General features: G+C 64.0%; 1 protein-coding gene across 1 annotated transcript; it reads right to left on the reverse strand.

Annotated features, from left to right (window-relative positions):
• Positions 1-1,920: 1,920 nt before the first annotated feature.
• GRIK5 (glutamate ionotropic receptor kainate type subunit 5) lies at positions 1,921-19,478 on the reverse strand. Its single transcript, XM_071800523.1, has 19 exons — positions 19,376-19,478; positions 19,126-19,299; positions 18,277-18,374; positions 16,070-16,235; positions 13,636-13,814; positions 12,867-12,920; positions 11,688-11,843; positions 10,060-10,215; positions 9,331-9,435; positions 9,133-9,240; positions 7,659-7,847; positions 6,815-6,928; positions 6,624-6,733; positions 5,704-5,886; positions 5,460-5,625; positions 3,644-3,869; positions 3,441-3,569; positions 3,237-3,358; positions 1,921-2,313 (listed from the first exon to the last, which is right to left on the reverse strand). Exons 1-19 carry the CDS (start codon positions 19,476-19,478, stop codon positions 1,939-1,941), a joined length of 2,913 nt encoding a protein of 970 aa, XP_071656624.1. The 3' UTR covers positions 1,921-1,938.
• Positions 19,479-20,309: the final 831 nt, after the last annotated feature.

The following is a 20,309-nucleotide window of genomic DNA, read 5'->3' on the forward strand; positions in this document are numbered from 1 at the left end:
CAATTCACATCGCAACACGCCCCCTCCCCCCCCCCGCAATGCAGCCCCCCCCGCCCCCCCCCCCAAATCTTCCCCGACCCCCGCAATGCGGCGCCCCCCCCACCCCCAATGTCACCTCCCCGAAAATGTGCCCCCCCCCCCCCCCGCAATGCGGCCCCAAATCCTCCCCCCCCCGGTACCTCCAATGCACCAGGGCCCCCCCTCCTTATCCCCCCCCCCAAACAAGGCCTGGGGTCCCCCCCATATGATGCTGCAGCCCCCCCCCCAATTTGTGACCCCCCCCCCCCGGGCCTGACTCCCCCCATCCCCCCCAAATCCCCCCAGCCCCCCCCAAACTGCCCCCCCCAGGCCACGACGACCCCCCCGCCCCCCCCCCAAATAAAAAGGAGCCCACATACTAATTAGCGCTCTGGTTAATTGGCTCGACCCCCCCCGCCCCGCTGCAGCATCCCCGCGCCCGTCGCCATGGGAACGCGGTTGCCGGGCAGCGTGGTTGCCATGGCAACGGGGGCCCCTAGCAACCGGGGGATGGGGGAACGACGGGACCAGGGACACCCCCCCCCCCAAATTAGGGACCCCCCCCGATTAATTAGGGCCTCCCCTTCAAATTAGGGATCCCCTCTTGATTAGGGAACCCCCCCTCCAAATGAGGGACGCCCCCCCCCTCAATTAGGGACGCCCTGTCTAATTATGGCCCCCCCTCCCGAATAGGAGCCCCCCATCCCAAATAGGGACCCCCTCATCCAATTATGGTTCCCACCAATTAATTAGACCCCCCCTCCAAATTGGGACCCCCCCCCTCAAAAATTAGGGACCCGCCCTCATTAAGGCCTCCCATCCAAATTAGGGACATCACCCCAATTAGGGACCCCCTGCAATTTACACCCCCCCCCAATTAATCAGGGTCCCCGCAATTAATCAAGGCCCCCCTCAAAATTACAGACCCCCCACCATTAAGCGACCCCCGCTCCCAATTAGCGCCACCCCGCAATTAATTAGCGAGCACCCCCTCAATTAATGACTCCGCTCTTCAAATGAGGGACACCCCCTCTTAATTACTCCCCCCCCCCCAAATTAGGGGTTATTTTGGGGGGGGTTTCCCCTCCCGCGCATCCCGATGCCGCCGGTGTCCCCGGTGACGTCACGTCTGGTTGCCATGGCAACCATCGACTGGGGGGGGGGGGGGGGGGGGGGCGGGTGACCTTGCGGGGTCCGGAGAGGGGGGGGGAGGAGGGACCCAGGCGTCCGGGAGAGCGCGCTCCCCCCCCCCCCTTTCATTTGCATCTCATTTGCATCCCGCGCGCGCCCCCTGGCGGCCTCAGACCAGCGTAAAAGTTCCGGTGGGTTTATTATGGGGGGAGGAGGGGGGGGGGATGGGGTGACCCCCCCCCCCCCCACCCTTCCCCCCCCCATAGGGAGGGAACCGCCCCCCCCCCCTTGAAAAAAACGGCGAAAAAGGGAAAATTAACCACAAAAAAATTAATTATAATAATTATAACAACCGCGCCCCCCCCCCCCCCCCCAATGCTCCGTGTGTGTCCCCCCCCCCGTTTTGGGGGCTCCCTCCTGTGTGCCCCCCCCCAGTATTTATTGGGGGGTCTCCGTCCCCCACGTGATTTTGTGGGGGGGTCCTTATATCGCCCCCCCCGCTATTTTTGGGGGGGGGGTTTGTCCCCCCCATTATTCTTGGGGGGTCTCCGCCCCCCCCGGGAAGGCACAGCGCAGTTTATTTTGGGGGGGGTCCATTTTTTTTGGGGGGGGGGGTGTTGAGTCCAAACGGGATATTCCTATAGTTGGGGGAGGGGGTATTGGGGGGGGCGCTTTATTTGGGGGAGGGGACCCTTTAATTTGGGGGGAGCCCCCCCCCCAATTCCTGGCATACGCACGGCGTACAAAGCGGGGGGGGGGGGGGGGGGGGGGGTTGGGGGGGGGGCGGGGTCACTCCGGTTGCCTCGCCCCTCCCCCCCCCGCTTCGCCGCTTTGCGGCGGGGGGGGCGGCGCGGGGGGGTGGGGAGGGGGATGCGCCCCCCCCCGCCCCCCCCCGCCGCCCCCCCGCAGCGCTTGGATGCGGCGACACTCGGGACAAACCCGCACGTGGGTGCAGGGGGCGGGGGGGGCGGGGGGGGCGGGAGGGGCCCCCCCGGCCGCGCCCCCCCCCCCCATTTCCGGCCCCCCCGCGCTGAGTTTGCCGTTGCTGAAGCGAAAGTCCCGGCCCGGGTGGGGGGGGGGGCGGCGGCGGCGGCGCGCGCGGGGGGGGCGGCGCAGGGAAACGGCGGCGCGCAGCTCCCGCAGCATCTCCGTGCACAGCGACAGCTGGGGGGGGGCACCGGGGGCGGGGTCAGGGCCGGACGCCTGGGTCCCTTCTGGGACACCCCCAGTCCCCCCGAACCACCCCCGTCCAGCCCCGGACGCCTGGGTCCCTTCTGGGACACCCCCAGTACCCCCGAACCACCCCCGTCCAGCCCCGGACGCCTGGGTCCCTTCTGGGACACCCCCAGTACCCCTGACCCCCCCCGGACGCCTGGGTCCCTTCTGGGACACCCCCAGTACCCCCGAACCACCCCCGTCCAGCCCCGGACGCCTGGGTCCCTCTGGGACAACCCCAGTCCCCCCATCCCCCCCGGACGCCTGGGTCCCTGTTGGGACACCCCCAATCCCCCCGAACCCCCCCGGACGCCTGGGTCCCTGTTGGGACACCCCCAATCCCCCCGAACCCCCCCGGACGCCTGGGTCCCTGCTGGGACACGCCCAGTACCCCTGACCCCCCCCGGACGCCTGGGTCCCTCTGGGACACCCCCAGTACCCCCGAACCACCCCCGTCCAGCCCCGGACACCTGGGTCCCCTCTGTGACTCCCCCACCCCATCCCACCCCCCACTGCACACCAGGACCCCCCCGGACGCCTGGGTCCCCTCTGTGATCCCCCCACCCCATCCCACCCTCCACCAGACACCCAGGTCCTCTCCCCATCCATTTCCACCACTCCCGGACGCCTGGGTCCCTCCCGGACTCCTGGGTCCCTCCCGGACTCCTGGGTCCCCTCTGTGACCCCCCACCCCACCCCACCCCCCACCGGACACCTGGGTCCTCTCCCCATCCATTTCCACCACCCCCGGACGCCTGGGTCCCCCCAAGACCTCCTGGGTTCTCCCTCCTCCCCACCCACCCCACCAATGCCCCCTTCCCTCCCTCCCCGGACGCCTGGGTCCCTCCCGGACGCCTGGGTCCCCCGGGGACCTCCTGGCTCTCGGCCGAGCGCCGCGTGGCCCAGACGAACTCCACGACGGCCACCAGGACGGCGACCACCAGCCCGCACACCAGCACCACGAAGATGCCGCCGATGTTCTCCATCCCCAACCCTACGGAGAACACGATGGGGCACGGGGGGTCACCTGGTGCCCCCCACCCCCTCCCGGACGCCTGGGTCCCTCCCGGCGGCACCTTTGGCGCGGTGATCCTCCTCCTTGGGGCAGTGTCCCCCCTCCCACCACTTCCTCTTGAGGATCTCCAGCCGGTTGTTCTCCTGCAGCTGCAGGATGGCCAAGGTGATCTCGTCCCGGAACGGCGACCCTGCGACGGCGCCACCGTCACCGCGGGGGTCCCGGCACCCGCGTCCCCCCCACCCCGCCGCGACCCCCCCGTACCCAGCGGCATCCCGATGCCGTAGCCCTTGGTGTCCAGCAGCCCCCCGATCTGGGTGAGGTTGCAGTTGTGGCGCCGGTGGTACTCGTTCATGGTGGACTCGAGCAGGAAGGCGTACTTGGAGTTGAGCACGCGCGCGACGCCCTCCTCCGTGCTCTTCACGAACACGCTGGGCTGCTTGGACTGCATGTAGTTCCACATGCGCTGGTAGGTCTGGTAGCGCGAGTTCTGGGGAGGTTGGGGGGACACGGGAGTGGGGGCGGCGGCGTGGAGGTGGGGGGGGAGGGGAGGGTGGGGATGGGTTGGTTGAGTTGGGTTGGGTTGGTTTGGTTGAGATGGCCTGGGTTGGGTTGGTTGACTTAGGCAAGGTTGGGTTTGGTTGAGTTGGGTTGAGTTGGTGTGGGTTGGGTTGGGTCAACCCAGGTTGGGTTGGGTTGAGTTGGGTTGAGATGACCTGGGTTGGGTTGGGTTGGTTGACTTAGGCCAGGTTGGGTTGGTTGAGTTGGGTTGAGTTGGTCTGGGTTGGTTGGGTCAACCCAGGTTGCGTTGGGTTGAGTTGGGTTGAGATGACCTGGGTTGGGTTGGTTGACTTAGGCAAGGTTGGGTTTGGTTGAGTTGGGTTGAGTTGGTGTGGGTTGGGTTGGGTCAACCCAGGTTGGGTTGGGTTGAGTTGGGTTGAGATGACCTGGGTTGGGTTGGGTTGGTTGACTTAGGCCAGGTTGGGTTGGTTGAGTTGGGTTGAGTTGGCGTGGGTTGGGTTGGGTCAACCCAGGTTGGGTTGGGTTGAGTTGGGTTGAGAAGACCTGGGTTGGATTGGTTGACTTAGGCAAGGTTGGGTTTGGTTGAGTTGGGTTGAGTTGGTCTGGGTTGGTTGGGTCAACCCAGGTTGGGTTGGGTTGAGTTGGGTTGAGATGACCTGGGTTGGGTTGGTTGACTTAGGCCAGGTTGGGTTTGGTTGAGTTGGGTTGAGTTGGTGTGGGTTGGGTTGGGTCAACCCAGGTTGGGTTGGGTTGAGTTGGGTTGAGATGACCTGGGTTGGGTTGGGTTGGTTGACTTAGGCCAGGTTGGGTTTTGGTGGGTTGGGTTGAACCACGTTGGGTTGGGTTGACCCAGGTTGGGTTGGGTTGACCCAGGTTGGGCTGGTTAGGTAGAGTTGATCCCAATTGGGTTGGATTGACCCAGGTTGGGTTGGTTGACCCAGGTTGGGTTGAGTTGAACCAGGTTGGGTTGGTTGGGTTGAGTTGAATCAGGTTGGGTTGGGTTGGGTTGACCCAGGTTGGGTTGGGTTGGGTTGAGTTGACCCCAGTTGCGTTGGGTTGACCCAGGTTGAGTTGGGTTGGTTGTGTTGGGTTGAGTTGACCCTAGTTGTGTTGGGTTGACCCAGGTTGGGTTGGGTTGGTTGGGTTGAGTTGACCCCAGTTGGGTTGAGTTGACCCAGTTTGGGTTGGGTTGGTTGGATTGAGTTGCCCCGGGTTGGGTTGGGTTGGTTGGGTTGGGTTGAGTTGACCCCAGTTGGGTTGGGTTGGGTTGACTCAGGTTGGGTTGGGTTGGATTGGTTGGGTTGACCCATGTTGGGTTGGGTTGAGTTGACCCCGGTTGGGTTGGGTTGGATTGGTTGGGTTGACCCATGTTGGGTTGGGTTGAGTTGACCCCAGTTGGGTTGGGTTGAGTTGACTCAGCTTGGGTTGGGTTGGTTGGGTTGACCCATGTTGGGTTGGGTTGAGTTGACCCCAGTTGCGTTGGGTTGGCTGGGTGTGGGGCAGCAGGCCCCACACCAGCCCCACCCCCCCATTTCCCCACCCCCCAGCACCCCCCCACCTGGAAGAAGGTCATGGTGGAGCCGGCGTGGATGGTCCCGTACTCGATGTTGGTCTGGTCGGCCAGGTCGTCGGCCGACTCCACGGGCACCTCCATGCGCTGCACGGTCAGGAACGCGGCCAGGTTGGCCGTGTAGGACGAGATGATGATGAGGGTGAACGCCCACCTACCCCAACGCCCCGCGGGGTGGTCAGGGGGGGTCGCCCGGACGCGGACCCCCCCTTGTCCCACCCCGGGGTCTCACCAGACGCCGCTGACGCAGCGGGTGGAGAGGGCGCGGGGCAGCACCTCGGAGCCCTGCTGCATGAAGCCGCCCACCGGCAGCCACAGGCTGGTCCCCAGCGTGAACTGGTTCTCCAGCAGGGGGCGCTGCTGCTCGCGCGGCCACGGGTGGGGGTGGGGGTGGTACCACTCGTAGGGGCTCAATCTAGGGGAGGGGGAGGGGGGGGGGACATGGCATCAGGGACACCCCAGGAGCCACTGGGTGGCCCATGGAACCCGAGGTGTCACCAGAACGTTGAGGTGACCCCTAAACCCAACATGGACCCAATGGGTCCTCCCTGCACCCCAAAACCCATCATGGACCCACCAGGACCCCAAAACCCATCATGGACCCACCAGGACCCCCTGCACCCCCAAACACCAGAGACCACCCTAAAACCCATCATGGACCCACCATGGACCCACCAGGACCCCTCTGCACCCCAAAACCCATCATGGACCCACCAGGACCCCAAAACCCATCATGGACCCACCATGGACCCACCAGGACCCCTCTGCACCCCAAAACCCATCATGGACCCACCAGGACCCCAAAACCCATCATGGACCCACCAGGACCCCCCGGCACCCCCAAACACCAGAGACCACCCTAAAACCCATCACGTACCCACCATGGGCCCACCAGGACCCCTCTGCACCCCAAAACCCATCATGGACCCAATAGGAGGTCCCAGGACCCCCCTGCACCCCAGAACCCAGAGGTGACACCAAAACCCATCACAGACCCATCATGGACCCAATGGGACCCCTCTGCACCCCAAAACCCATCATGGACCCAAGAGAAGGTCCTGGGACCCCCCTGCACCCCCAAACCCTGTCCTTGGGGACCAGGAGCACTGGGGGTACCCCCAGGGGGGGTGTATTTTGGGGTCCCCCCCTCACCGCGCGGCCAAGAAGAGGACGCAGCTGACGGCCAAGTAGGCCAAGAGCATGAAGAACCAGACGGCCGGCGAGAAGGGGTCCAGGAAGGAGAAATACCCGGGTCGGCGGCCCTGGAATGGGGGGGGACACGTCCATGAGCACCCCCCCCGGACCCCCAGGGGTCCCCCCCGGGTTTTGGGGACCCCCGGTACCATGTGGACGCGGTAGAGGATGCTGATCCCCAACGTCATGAAGGGTTTGGAGAAGTCGATGACCTTCTCCCGCTCGGCCGTGATGGTGAAGGCGGCCACGGCCAGGTCGGCTTTCTGGGGGGACATTTTGGGGGGAGGACACCCCGATATCCAGTGACCCCCCCCCCGCAGGGCACCCCCATATCCCCCCGACACCCCCAAAAGTCATGGGGGGCGTTGGATGAGCTGGGAGGGGCGGGAAATGGGACAAATGGCCCCAAAAACAGCCCGGGATGCCCCGAAATCCACCCCAGGAGACCCCATAAAACCTCAAAATCCACCCCGGGACACCCCAGAATCCACCCCGGGACCCCCAGAAACCACCCCAGGGGACCCCAAAATCCACCCCAGGAGACCCCAAAATCTGCCCCAGGAGACCCTGAAATCTGCCCCAGGAGACCCCGAAACCCACCTCAGGACACCCCTAAATTCACCCCGGGACCCCCCAAAATCCACTCAGGACATCCCAAAGTCCACCCCAGGATCCCCAAAAATGGCCCCAGGAGACCCCAAAATCCACGCCAGGAGACCCCAAAAGTCACCCCAGGACACCCCAAAATCCACCCAAGAATCCTCAGAAACTGCCCCAGGACCCCCAAAAACCCCCAAAATCCACCCCAGAACACCCCAAAACCCACCCCAGGACACCCTGAAATCCCCTATAAATCACCCCATAGATGTCCCCAGGACACCCCAAACCCCCCATAACCCACCCCAGGACACCCCCCAGAACTCACAGCAAACCACCATTCCCCTCCTAGACCCCCCAAAACCCCCCGGGACCCCCCAAATCTTCCCCGCGTACCCGGTTGATGAGCTCGCCCACCATCCCGGTCCAGGAGCCGTTGGGCTCGGGGGCCCCGTACAGCCCATCCCCCACCAGGCGCAGCTGGAAGCGGAAGTTGAGCAGCGCGGCCAGTTCGGTCAGCATGTCCACGCAGAAACCCTCGTAGCGCTCCGGGGAGCCCCCCACGCGCATCACGTAGGGGTTCTCCTGGGGGGACACGGGGGTCAGCAAGGGGGGTGCTGGGGGACCCCATGGGGACCCAACGGGAACCCAATGGAACTCAACAGAAACCAATGGAACCCAATGGAACTCAACAGAACCCAACGGGACTCAACAGAAACCAATGGAACCCAATGGAACTCAGCAGAACCCAACGGGAACCCAATGGAGACCCAACGGGACCCAACGGGACTCAACAGAAACCAATGGGACCCAATGGAACTCAACAGAACCCAACGGGACTCAACAGAAACCAACGGGAACCCAATGGAGACCCAACGGGACCCAACGGAACTCAATAGAAATCAATGGAACCCAAGAGAACTCAACAGAACCCAACGGGAACCCAACGGAGACCCAACGGAACCCAACAGAAACCAATGGAACCCAACGGAACTCAACAGAACCCAGCAGAACCCAACGGAACCCAACGGGAACTCAATGGAGACCCAACGGGACCCAACGGGAATCCAACAGAACTCAACCGTAATCAATGGGACCCAATAGGACCCAACAGAATTCAACGGAACTCAATGGAACCCAATGGGAACCCAACGGAACTCAATGGAACCAAATGGGAAGCCAATGAACCCAACGGGAACCCAACAGAACCCAACAGGACCCAACGGAACTCAATGGAACCCAACAGGACCCAACGGGACTCAATGGAACCCAACAGGACTCAACGGAACTCAACAGAAACCAATGGAACTCAACGGAACTCAACAGAACCCAACGGGAACCCAATGGAGACCCAACGGGACCCAACGGAACTCAATGGCACCCAACAGGACCCAACGGAACCCAACAGAAACCAATGGAACCCAACGGAACTCAACAGAACCCAGCAGAACCCAACAGTAACCAACGGGAACCCAATGGAGACCAAACGGGACCCAAGGGGAACCCAACAGAACTCAACCGCAATCAATGGGACCCAATGGGACTCAACAGAACTCAACGGAACCCAATGGGAACCCAACAGAACTCAATGGAACCAAATGGGAAGCCAATGGAACCCAACAGGACCCAACGGAACTCAATGGAACCCAACGGGAACCCAACGGAACTCAATGGAACCCAACGGGAACCAATGGAACTCAATGGAACCCAATGGAACCCAAGGAGACCCCAAGATGATCCCAATGGGGACACCCCAAGAAGACCCCAAGGAGACCTCAATGGCACCTCAAGGAGATGGCGATGGAGACCCCCATGGTGATCCCCATGGTGACACCCCAAGGGGACCCCCCCATGGTGACCCCCAACTCACCAGGATGGTGGTGACGATGAGGGTCCGGTTGGCCAGGCTGGCCGAGGCGTTGAAGGTCAAGGTGGTGGCGTCCATGGCCAGGGTGCGGTTGGAGAACCACACGCCCACCTGGGGGGGGGATGGACACGGTAGGTGTGGGGCAGCCGTGGGGCAGGTGTGGGGCAGCCGTGGGGCGCTATGGGGCGCTATGGGGCGGACCTGCCGGCTGCCGTCCCGCCCGCTCTCCAGCACGCTCAGGCTGTAGTTGGTTCGCTGCCCCTTGCTGTTGAACTCCACGCGCCCCGTCAGCCCCTCGTACTCCACCTGCGGGACCCCCAACCTGAGCCCCCCAAAACCAGGGGGTGGTCCCCGGGACCCAGAGGGGTCGGGGGGGTCCGCCCAGGGTGGGGGTTGGGGTCCCCAGGGTGGGCTTTGGGGGATCCCGTGCAGGTTTGGGGTGTTTGGGGTGTTCAGGGAGGGTCCCATGAAGGTTTGAGGTCTCATGGAGGTTTGGGGTCCCCAGGGGGTACTGAGGTCCCCGGGGGGTATTGGGGTGCTCAGGGAGTTTGGGGTGTTCGGGGAGGGTCCCATGGAGGTTTGGGGTCCCCAGGGTCTTTGGGGTCCCCGGGCAGGTTCCGGGGTCCCCAGGGTCTTTGGGGTCCCCAGTGGAGAGTTTGGGAGTCCCATGGAGGTTTGGGGTCCCCGGCTGGATTATGGGGTCCCCAGGTCGGTTTTGGGGTCCCCAGGGTCTTTGAGGTCCCCACTGGAGAGTCTGGGGGTCCCATGGAGGTTTGGAGTCCCAATGCAGGTTTGGGGTCCTGGGGGGTACTTGGGGTCCCTGGGTGGGTTTCGGCGTCCCCGGGGGGTATTTGGGGTCCCCGGGTCAGGTTTTGGGGTCCCCAGGGTGGTTTTTGGGGTCCCGGGGGGTGTTTTTTGGGGCGCTCTCACCATGCGCAGGTAGTTCATGAGGCTGGTGCCGTGGGGCCAGATGCCGGGGGTCCCGCAGCCCAGGGGGCGCCCGCCCCCGATGTCCTGGCTGCGGTTGAGCTCGCGCACGGCGCCGACCACCACGTGCAGGGCGTCGAACAGCAGCGCGGCCGACAGCTGCGACACGCGGACGCGCGGACACACGGACAGACATGGGGACAGCCCTCAGTCACCCCCAAGGGGCCGTGGGTCAACCCAAAAGAGCGTTGGGTTGACCCAAAAGATCATTGAGTTGCCCCCCAATAGCCTCAGATTCCCCCCAAGATCATTGAGTTGGCCCAAAAGATCGTTGAGATTCCCCCCAAGATCCATTGAGTTGGCCCAAAAGATCATTGAGATCCCCCCAAGATCCATTGAGTTCCCCCCAAGACCGTTGAGTTGCCCCCAAGTCCATTGAGTTGCAGAACAAGACCATTGAGTTGCCCCAAGACCATTGAGTTGCCCCCCAAGATCATTGGGTCCCCCCCAAGATCGTTGAGTTCCCTCCAAGACCATTGAGTTGGGGAATAAGACCATTGAGTTCCCCCAAAGGATCATTGGGTTGCCCCCAAGATCGTTGAGTTGACCCCAAGATCACTGAGTTGCCCCAAAGACCATTGTGTTCCCCCCAAGATTGTTGGGTTGGGGAACAAGACCATTGAGTTACCCCATGATCGTTGGGTTGACCCAAAGGGTCATTGAGTTCCCCCCAAGATCGTTGAGTTGACCCAAGATCATCGAGTTGATCCCAAGTCCATTGGGTTGGCCCAAAAGTTCGTTGAGACCCCTCCAAGATCCATTGAGTTCCACCCAAGATCATTGAGTTCCCCCCAAGATCGTTGAGTTGACCCAAAGGGTCGTTGGGTTGCCCCAAGACCATTGAGTTGGGGAACAAGACCATTGAGTTGCCCCAAAGACCATTGGGTTCCCCCCCAAGATTGTTGGGTTGGGGAACAAGACCATTGAGTTACCCCAAGATCGTTGGGTTGACCCAAAGGGTCATTGGATTCCCCCCAAGATCGTTGAGTTGACCCAAAAGATCATTGAGTTGACCCAAAGGGTCACTGGGTTTCCCCCCAAGATCATTGAGTCCCCCCAAGATCACTGAGTTGGGGAACAAGACCATTGAGTTGCCCCAAGACCATTGAGTTGACGCAAAGGATCGTTGGGTTGACCCAAAGGGTCATTGGGTTCTCCCCAAAATCCTTGAGTTGCCCCCCAAAATCATTGAGTGCCCCCCAAGATCGTTGAGTTGACCCAAAGGGTCGTTGGGTTCCCCCCAAGATCGTTGAGTCCTTTCAAGATCGTTGAGTTCCCTTTGGGTTCCCATTACTTTTTTGAGCCCCCCCCAAACATTTTTAGGGTCCTCCACCATACTTCAGGGTCCCACTTGACTTTTGGGGTCCCTCCCTGTCCCCCCCAGTCCTTGGTTTCCCCCCAAGACCCCCAGATGCCCCCCAAGATCACTGAGTTTCCCCCAAGATCATTGGGTTCCCTCAAGGTTTTGGGCTCCCCCTTGGGTTCCCATTGGGCTTTTGGGCCCTCCCCGGGTTTGTGGGCCCCCTCCCCATTTCGGGGTCCCCCCGGGGGTCTCGGGGTCCCCCCCTCACCGCGGGGCCGGGGTAGGGGCCGCGCTCGCAGCTCTCGCGCCAGGACATGTTGAGGCTGCGCACGAACTCGGGGTAGAAGCGGTGGCTGGTGTTGAACATGGAGAAGCCCAGGACCGAGCGGGGGGCGTCGCCCCCCAGGCGCAGCAGCGGGAAGTCCTGGGGGGGTACAGGGGGGTCAAGGATCAATGGGGGGTCAATGGGAGTCAATGGGGGTCAGTGGGAGTCAATGGGGGTCAGTGGGAGTCAATGGGAGTCAACACGAGTCAATGGGGGTCAATGAGAGTCGATGAGTGTCAACACGAGTGAATGGGGGTCAACACAAGTCAATGGGGGTCAACACAAGTCAATGGGAGTCAGTGGGGGTCAATGGGAGTCAATGGGGTCAACACGAGTCAATGGGGGTCAATGGGGGTCAATGGGAGTCAATGGGGGTCAACGGGAGTCAATAAAAGTCAATGGGGGTCAATGGGGGTCAATGGGAGTCAATGGGGTCAACACGAGTCAATGCAGGTCAACGAGGGTCAACACGAGTCAATGGGGGTCAATGGGAGTCAATGGGAGTCAATGGGGGTCAGTGGGGGTCAATGGGAGTCAGTGGGGTCAACACGAGTCAATGGGGGTCAGTGGGGGTCAATGGGAGTCAATGGGGGTCAACATAAGTCAATGCGGGTCAACGAGGGTCAATGGGAGTCAACAGGGGTCAATGGGGGTCTACAGGGATCAATGGGGTCACTGGGGTCAGCAGGGGTCAGCGGGGGTCAAGGGGGGTAAAGGGGGGTCAAGGAGGGTCAAGGAGGGTCAAGGGGGGTCAAGGGGGTCAGTGTTGGATCAACATGGATCAATGGGAGTCAACGGGAGTCAACGGGCATCAATGGGCGTCAACGGGGTCAATGGGCATCAATGGGCGTCAATGAGAGTAATTGGGGGTCAATGGGGGTCAATGGGCACCAACGGGAGTCAACGGGCGTCAATGGGAGTCAACGTGGGTCAACGGGGGTCAATGGGCATCAACGGGGTCAACGGGTGTCAATGGATGTCAATGGGAGTCAATAACGGGTCAGTGGGGGTCAATGGGGATCAATGGGGGTCAACGAGGGTCAACGGGGGTCAATAACAGGTCAATGGGGGTCAATGGGGGTCAACGGGGGTCAACGGGGGTCAGTGTGGGGCAGGACTCACCATGGTGGTCAGGATGTACTTGTAGAAGGCCGAGGTCATGCCCAGCTCAGCGGCCTGGGGGGGAAACAGGGGGGTCTGCCCCATAGCGGCCCTGCCCCATAGCAGCCCTGCCCCACAGCGTGTCCCTCTGCCCCGTGGCAATCTCCCCATGGTGTTCTGCTCCATAGGGCAAGACCCCCAAGCCCCCAGCCCCTCAAGTCCCCAGCCCCACAACCCCCAGGCCCCCAGCTCCCATCCCCCCAGCCCCCAAGCCCCCAGCCCTATGGGGTGAAACCCCCAAGCTTCCAGCCCCACAGCCCCACAGCCCCCAAGTCCCCAGCCCCACAGCCCCCCAAGCCCCCAGCCCCACAGCTCCCATCCCCCCAGCCCCCAAGCCCCCAGCCCTATGGGTTGAAACCCCCAAGCCCCCCAGCCCCCCAAGTCCCCAGCCCCACAGCTCCCACCCCCTCAGTCCCATAGATCTCAGTCCCCCAAACCCCCAAGTCCCCCAACCCTCAGTCCCAAAACCCCATGGGGCAAGACCCCCAAGTCCCCAGCCCCCAAGTCCCCAGCCACCCAAGTCCCCAAGTCCCCCAGCCCCACAGCCCCCCAAGCCCCCAGCCCCACAACCCCCACCCCCACAGCTCCAACCCCCCAGCCCCACAAGTCCCCATCCCCTCAAGCCCCCACCCCCATAACTCCCACCCCCCCAGCCCCCAGCTCCCCAAACCTCGAGCCCCACGACCCCCAGCCCCACAACCCCCAGCCCCCCAAGCCCCCAGCCCCACACCTTGCTGAGCACCAGCCGCGCCACCGAGGCGTTGGCGTCGATGACGATGACGGGGACCTTGTCGTCGCGGATCTCCTTGAGCAGGGGGGTGGGGTCCTGAGCCCCCTCCAGCACCCGAACCGACAGCGTCTCCCGCGAGATCAGGAACCCCCGCACCAGCTCCTCCAGCCGCAGGAGGCCTGGGGACATTGGGGGCGATGGGGACATTGGGGACATTGGGGGCGATGGGGACATTGGGGACATTGGGGGTGATGGGGGCGATGGGGACAATGGGGGCGATGGGGACATTGGGGACGATGGGAGTAATGGAGACATTGGGGACAATGGGGACATTGGGGGCGATGGGGACAATGGGGACAATGGGGGCGATGGGGACATTGGGGGCAATGGGGACATTGGGGGCGATGGGGACAATGGGGGCGATGGGGACATTGGGGGCAATGGGGACATTGGGGGCGATGGGGACAATGGGGACAATGGGGGCGATGGGGACATTGGGGGCAATGGGGACATTGGGGGCGATGGGGACAATGGGGACAATGGGGGCGATGGGGACATTGGGGGCAATGGGGACATTGGGGGCGATGGGGGCGATGGGGACAATGGGGGCGATGGGGACATTGGGACAATGGGGTCATAACCCCCCATATCCCCCCATAACCCCCAATACCCCCCAGGATCCCCATAAACCCCCCAGGACTCCCAATACCCCCCCCCATAACCCCTAATACCTCCCCTATGACCCCCAATACCCCCCCCCATGACCCCCAATAACCCCCCCAGGACCCCCCTAACCCCCCCAATACCCCCCCAGGACCCCCCTAACCCCCCAATACCCCCCCTAATGACCCCCAATAACCCCCCCAGGACCCCCATAACCCCCCCATAACCCCCACAATGACCCCCAATACCCCCCCAATACCCCCCCAGGACCCCAATAACCCCCCCAATGACCCCAAATACCCCCCCAGGACCCCCTCAGTAACCCCATGTAACCCCCCCAATAACCCCCAATACCCCCCCAGGACCCCCCCATAACCCCATGTAACCCCCCCATAACCCCCAATAACCCCCCCAAGGACCCCCATAACCCCCCCATAACCCCCCCTAATGACCCCGAATACCCCCCCAGGACCCCCCCATAACCCCCCCTAATGACCCCCAATACCCCCCCAGGACCCCCCCATAACCCCATGTAACCCCCCCAATGACCCCCAATACCCCCCAGGACCCCCCCATAACCCCATGTAACCCCCCCAATAACCCCCAATACCCCCCCAGGACCCCCCCATAACCCCCCCTAATGACCCCGAATAACCCCCCAGGACCCCCCCATAACCCCATGTAACCCCCCCAATGACCCCCAATACCCCCCCAGGACCCCCCCATAACCCCCCCATAACCCCCCCTAATGACCCCCAATACCCCCCCAGGACCCCCCCATAACCCCATGTAACCCCCCCAATAACCCCCAATACCCCCCCAGGACCCCCCCATAACCCCCCCATAACCCCCCCTAATGACCCCCAATACCCCCCAGGACCCCCCCATAACCCCATGTAACCCCCCCAATAACCCCCAATACCCCCCCAGGACCCCCCCATAACCCCATGTAACCCCCCCAATAACCCCCAATACCCCCCCAGGACCCCCCCATAACCCCATGTAACCCCCCCATAACCCCCAATAACCCCCCCAAGGACCCCCATAACCCCCCAATACCCCCCCAATGACCCCCAATACCCCCCCAGGACCCCCCCATAACCCCCCATAACCCCCCAATACCCCCCCAGGACCCCCCCATAACCCCATGTAACCCCCCCAATGACCCCCAATAACCCCCCCAAGGACCCCCATAACCCCCCAATACCCCCCCTAATGACCCCAAATAACCCCCCCAGGACCCTCCCAGGACCCCCATAACCACCCCAATGACCCCCAATACCCCCCCAGGACCCCCCCATAACCCCATGTAACCCCCCCATAACCCCCAATAACCCCCCCAAGGACCCCCATAACCCCCCAATACCCCCCCTAATGACCCCAAATAACCCCCCCAGGACCCTCCCAGGACCCCCATAACCACCCCAATGACCCCAAATACCCCCCCAGGATCCCCCCCATAACCCCATGTAACCCCCCCATAACCCCCAATAACCCCCCCAAGGACCCCCATAACCCCCCAATACCCCCCCAATGACCCCCAGTGACCCCCCCGGACCCACATTCGGGCTGCGCGCAGATGAGGGAGGCGGGGGGGCTGTGCAGGCTGCGCAGGAGCCCCCCCAATAACCCCCCATAACCCCCCAATAACCCCCAATACCCCCCCAGGACCCCCCCATAACCCCATGTAACCCCCCCAGTGACCCCCAATACCCCCCCAGGACCCCCCCATAACCCCATGTAACCCCCCCAGTGACCCCCCCGGACCCACATTCGGGCTGCGCGCAGATGAGGGAGGCGGGGGGGCTGTGCAGGCTGCGCAGGAGCCCCCCCACGGCGCCGCTCACGTCCTCGTTGCTGGGGAAGAGGCTGAGGGCGGCGAAACGGAGCAGGGGGGGGCGGGGGGCGTCCTCGGGGCCCACCTTGATGTGCGGGATCTGGGGGGTCATAGGGGGTCAGGGGTCATGGGGGGTCAGGGGGGTCAGGGGGGGTCAGGGGGGGTCAGGGGCGTCCTCGGGGCCCACCTTGATGTGCGGGATCTGGGGGGTCATAGGGGGTCAGGGGTCATGGGGGGTCAGGGGGGTCAGGGGGGGTCATGGGGGTCAGGGGGGTCCTCGGGGCCCACCTTGATGTGCGGGATCTGGGGGGCACGGGGGGTCAGGGGGGTCATGGGGGGCATGGGGGGCATGGGGGGTCAGGGGGGCATGGGGGGCATGGGGGTCAGGGGGGTCCTCGGGGCCCACCTTGATGTGCGGGGTCTGGGGGGCACGGGGGGCATGGGGGGTCATGGGGGGTCAGGGGGGGTCATGGGGGGTCCTTGGGATCCACCTTGATGTGTGGGATCTGGGGGGCATGGGGGGCATGGGGGGTCAGGGGGGGCATGGGGGGTCATAGGGGGTCAGGGGGGGTCAGGGGGGTCAGGGGGGGTCATGGGGGGCATGGGGGTCAGGGGGGTCCTCGGGACCCACCTTGATGTGCGGGATCTGGGGGGCATGGGGGGTCAGGGGGGGTCAGGGGGGTCCTTGGGATCCACCTTGATGTGCGGGATCTGGGGGGCACGGGGGTCACGGGGGGTCAGGGGGGGTCATGGGGGGCATGGGGGGGCATGGGGGTCATGGGGGGTCAGGGGGGTCAGGGGGGGTCAGGGGGGGTCAGGGGCGTCCTCGGGGCCCACCTTGATGTGCGGGATCTGGGGGGCACGGGGGTCACGGGGGGTCAGGGGGGGTCATGGGGGGCATGGGGGGTCAGGGGGGCATGGGGGGCATGGGGGTCAGGGGGGTCCTCGGGGCCCACCTTGATGTGCGGGGTCTGGGGGGCACGGGGGGCATGGGGGGTCATGGGGGGTCAGGGGGGGTCATGGGGGGTCCTTGGGATCCACCTTGATGTGCGGGATCTGGGGGGCACGGGGGGCATGGGGGGTCAGGGGGGGTCATGGGGGGTCCTTGGGATCCACCTTGATGTGCGGGATCTGGGGGGCACGGGGGGCATGGGGGGTCAGGGGGGGCATGGGGGGCATGGGGTGCATGGGGGGTCATGGGGAGTTATGGGGGGTCCTCGGGGCCCACCTTGATGTGCGGGATCTGGGGGGCACGGGGGGCATGGGGGGTCAGGGGGGGTCAGGGGGGGTCCTTGGGATCCACCTTGATGTGCGGGATCTGGGGGGCACGGGGGGCATGGGGGGTCAGGGGGGGACATGGGGGGCATGGGGGGTCAGGGGGGGTCCTCGGGGCCCACCTTGATGTGTGGGGTCTGGGGGGCACGGGGGGTCAGGGGGGGCATGGGGGGCATGGAGGTCACGGGGGTCATGGGGGGACATGGGGGGCATGGGGGGTCATGGGGGGTCAAGGGGGTCAGGGGGAGTCAGGGGGGGTCCCAGGAGGGTCTGGGGGTGTCCAGGGGGTTCCTGGGTAGGGATTTGGGGTTCCCAGGGGGGTTCAGGGGGTCCTGGGGGATTCAGGGGGTTTGGGGTCCCAGGGGGTTCAGGGGTCCCCGGTCTCAGTCTGGGGGTCCTGGGGTGTTTAAGGGGGTCCCAGGGGGGTTCAGGGGTCCCCGGGGTCCCTGTTTGGGGGTCCCAGGGGGGGTTCAGGGGTTCCCAGGGAGTTCAGGGGGTTTGGGGGGGTCTGGGGAGTTTTGGGGGGGTCCCAGTGAGTTTTGGGGTCCCCGGGGGGTTCAGGGGTTCCCAGGGGGTCTGGGGGGTTCCCAGGGGATTGAGGGGGTTTGGGGGGGTCCCAGGGGGTTCAGGGGGTTTGGGGGGGTCTGGGGGGTTTTGGGGGGGTCCCAGTGAGTTTTGGGGTCCCCGGGGGGTTCAGGGGTTCCCAGGGGGTCTGGGGGGTTCCCAGGGGATTGAGGGGGTTTGGGGGGGTCCCAGGGGGTTCAGGGAGTTTGGGGGGGTCTGGGGGGTTTTGGGGGGGTCCCAGGGGGTTTTGGGGTCCCGGGGGGGGTTTTGGGGTCCCCGGGGGGGGTTTTGGGGTCCCTCACCTCCTTGTCCCCGCAGATGTGGCTGACGGTGGCGGCAGCGGCCGGGCTGGCGGCCGGGCCCAGGACGGAGAGCACCCCCTTGGGCAGGATCTGGCACACTGGGACCAGTACAGACCAGTATGGACCAGTACAGACCAGTATGGACCATACAGACCAGTATGGACCAGTACAGACCAGTATGGACCATACAGACCAGTATGCACCAGTAACCCCCCCACTGAACCCCCCAGTGCCCCCCAATCCATCCCAGTCCATCCCAGTGGCCCAGGACGGAGAGCACCCCCTTGCGCAGGATCTGGCACACTGGGACCAGTACAGACCAGTATGGACCAGTACAGACCAGTATGGACCAGTACAGACCAGTATGGACCATACAGACCAGTATGGACCAGTAACCCCCCCACTGAACCCCCCAGTGCCCCCCAGTGTCTCCCAATCCATCCCAGTCCATCCCAGTTCATCACAGTGACCCCCAGTATCACCAGTATCCCCAGTATAAACCAGTACCCCCAGTATAACCAGTACACCCAGTATAACCCAGTCTAACCAGTATAACCAGTATAACCCAGTACACTCACTGATGTCGGTGGTCTCGTACTGGCTGTCCCCCCCCAGCTCGAACACCTCCACCTCCCCCACCCCAGTATAACCAGTATAACCAGTATAACCAGTACACCCAGTATAACCCAGTATAACCAGTATAACCAGTATATCCCAGTATAACCAGTATAACCAGTATATCCCAGTATAACCCAGTATAACCAGTCTAACCAGTATAACCAGTATAACCAGTATATCCCAGTATAACCCAGTCTAACCAGTATAACCAGTCTAACCAGTGTAACTCACTGATGTCGGTGGTCTCGTACTGGCTGTCCCCCCCCAGCTCGAACACCTCCACCTCCAGGCGGGGCCGGGGGGGGGTCCCCAGCGCCCCCAGGACCCCGTTGAGCTGCTCCCGCGCCAGCGCCAGCGCCAGGCGCTGCCCCCCCCCGCAGGGACCCCCCTCGTCCAGGATGGCGGCTGGGGGGGCAATGACGTCACCGACCCCCCCATAACCCCCCCATGTCCCCCATGTCCCCCTGTGACCCCCTGTGACCCCCAGACCCCCCCAGCCGCTGCCCCCCCCCGCACGGGCCCCCCTCGTCCAGGATGGCGGCTGGGGGGGCAATGACGTCACTGACCCCCCCCGACCCCCCCATGTCCCCCCATGTCCCCCTGTGACCCCCATGACCCCACCATGTCCCCATGTCCCCAATGTCCCCAGTGTCCCCGTGTCCCCATATCCCCCCATGTCCCCCCATGTCCCCCCATGTCCCCATGTCCCCCATGTCCCCCCATGTCCCCATGTCCCCCCATGTCCCCATGTCCCCCCATACCCCCCCATGTCCCCATGTCCCCATGTCCCCCATGTCCCCCCATGTCCCCCCATGTCCCCCCATGTCCCCATGACCCCACCATGTCCCCATGTCCCCAATGTCCCCAGTGTCCCCGTGTCCCCATATCCCCCCATGTCCCCCCATGTCCCCCCATCCCCCCCCCATGTCCCCCATACCCCCCCATGTCCCCATGTCCCCCCATGTCCCCCCATGTCCCCATGTCCCCCCATACCCCCCATGTCCCCATGTCCCCCCATGTCCCCCATACCCCCCCATATCCCTCCATGTCCCCCCATACCCCCCCATGTCCCCATGTCCCCCCATGTCCCCATGTCCCCCCATGTCCCCCCATGTCCCCCATACCCCCCCATATCCCTCCATGTCCCCGCCATGTCCCCATGTCCCCCCATGTCCCCCCATGTCCCCCCATGTCCCCATGTCCCCCCATGTCCCCATGTCCCCCCATGTCCCCCCATGTCCCCCATACCCCCCCATCCCCCCCCATGTCCCCATGTCCCCCCATGTCCCCCCATGTCCCCATGTCCCCCCATGTCCCCATGTCCTCCCATCCCCCCCCATGTCCCCATGTCCCCATGTCCCCCCATGTCCCCATGTCCCCCCATGTCCCCCCATGTCCCCCATACCCCCCATGTC

The sequence above is a fragment of the Patagioenas fasciata genome, chromosome 31, assembly GCF_037038585.1.
Source record: "Patagioenas fasciata isolate bPatFas1 chromosome 31, bPatFas1.hap1, whole genome shotgun sequence".
Classification (NCBI taxonomy): domain Eukaryota; kingdom Metazoa; phylum Chordata; class Aves; order Columbiformes; family Columbidae; genus Patagioenas; species Patagioenas fasciata.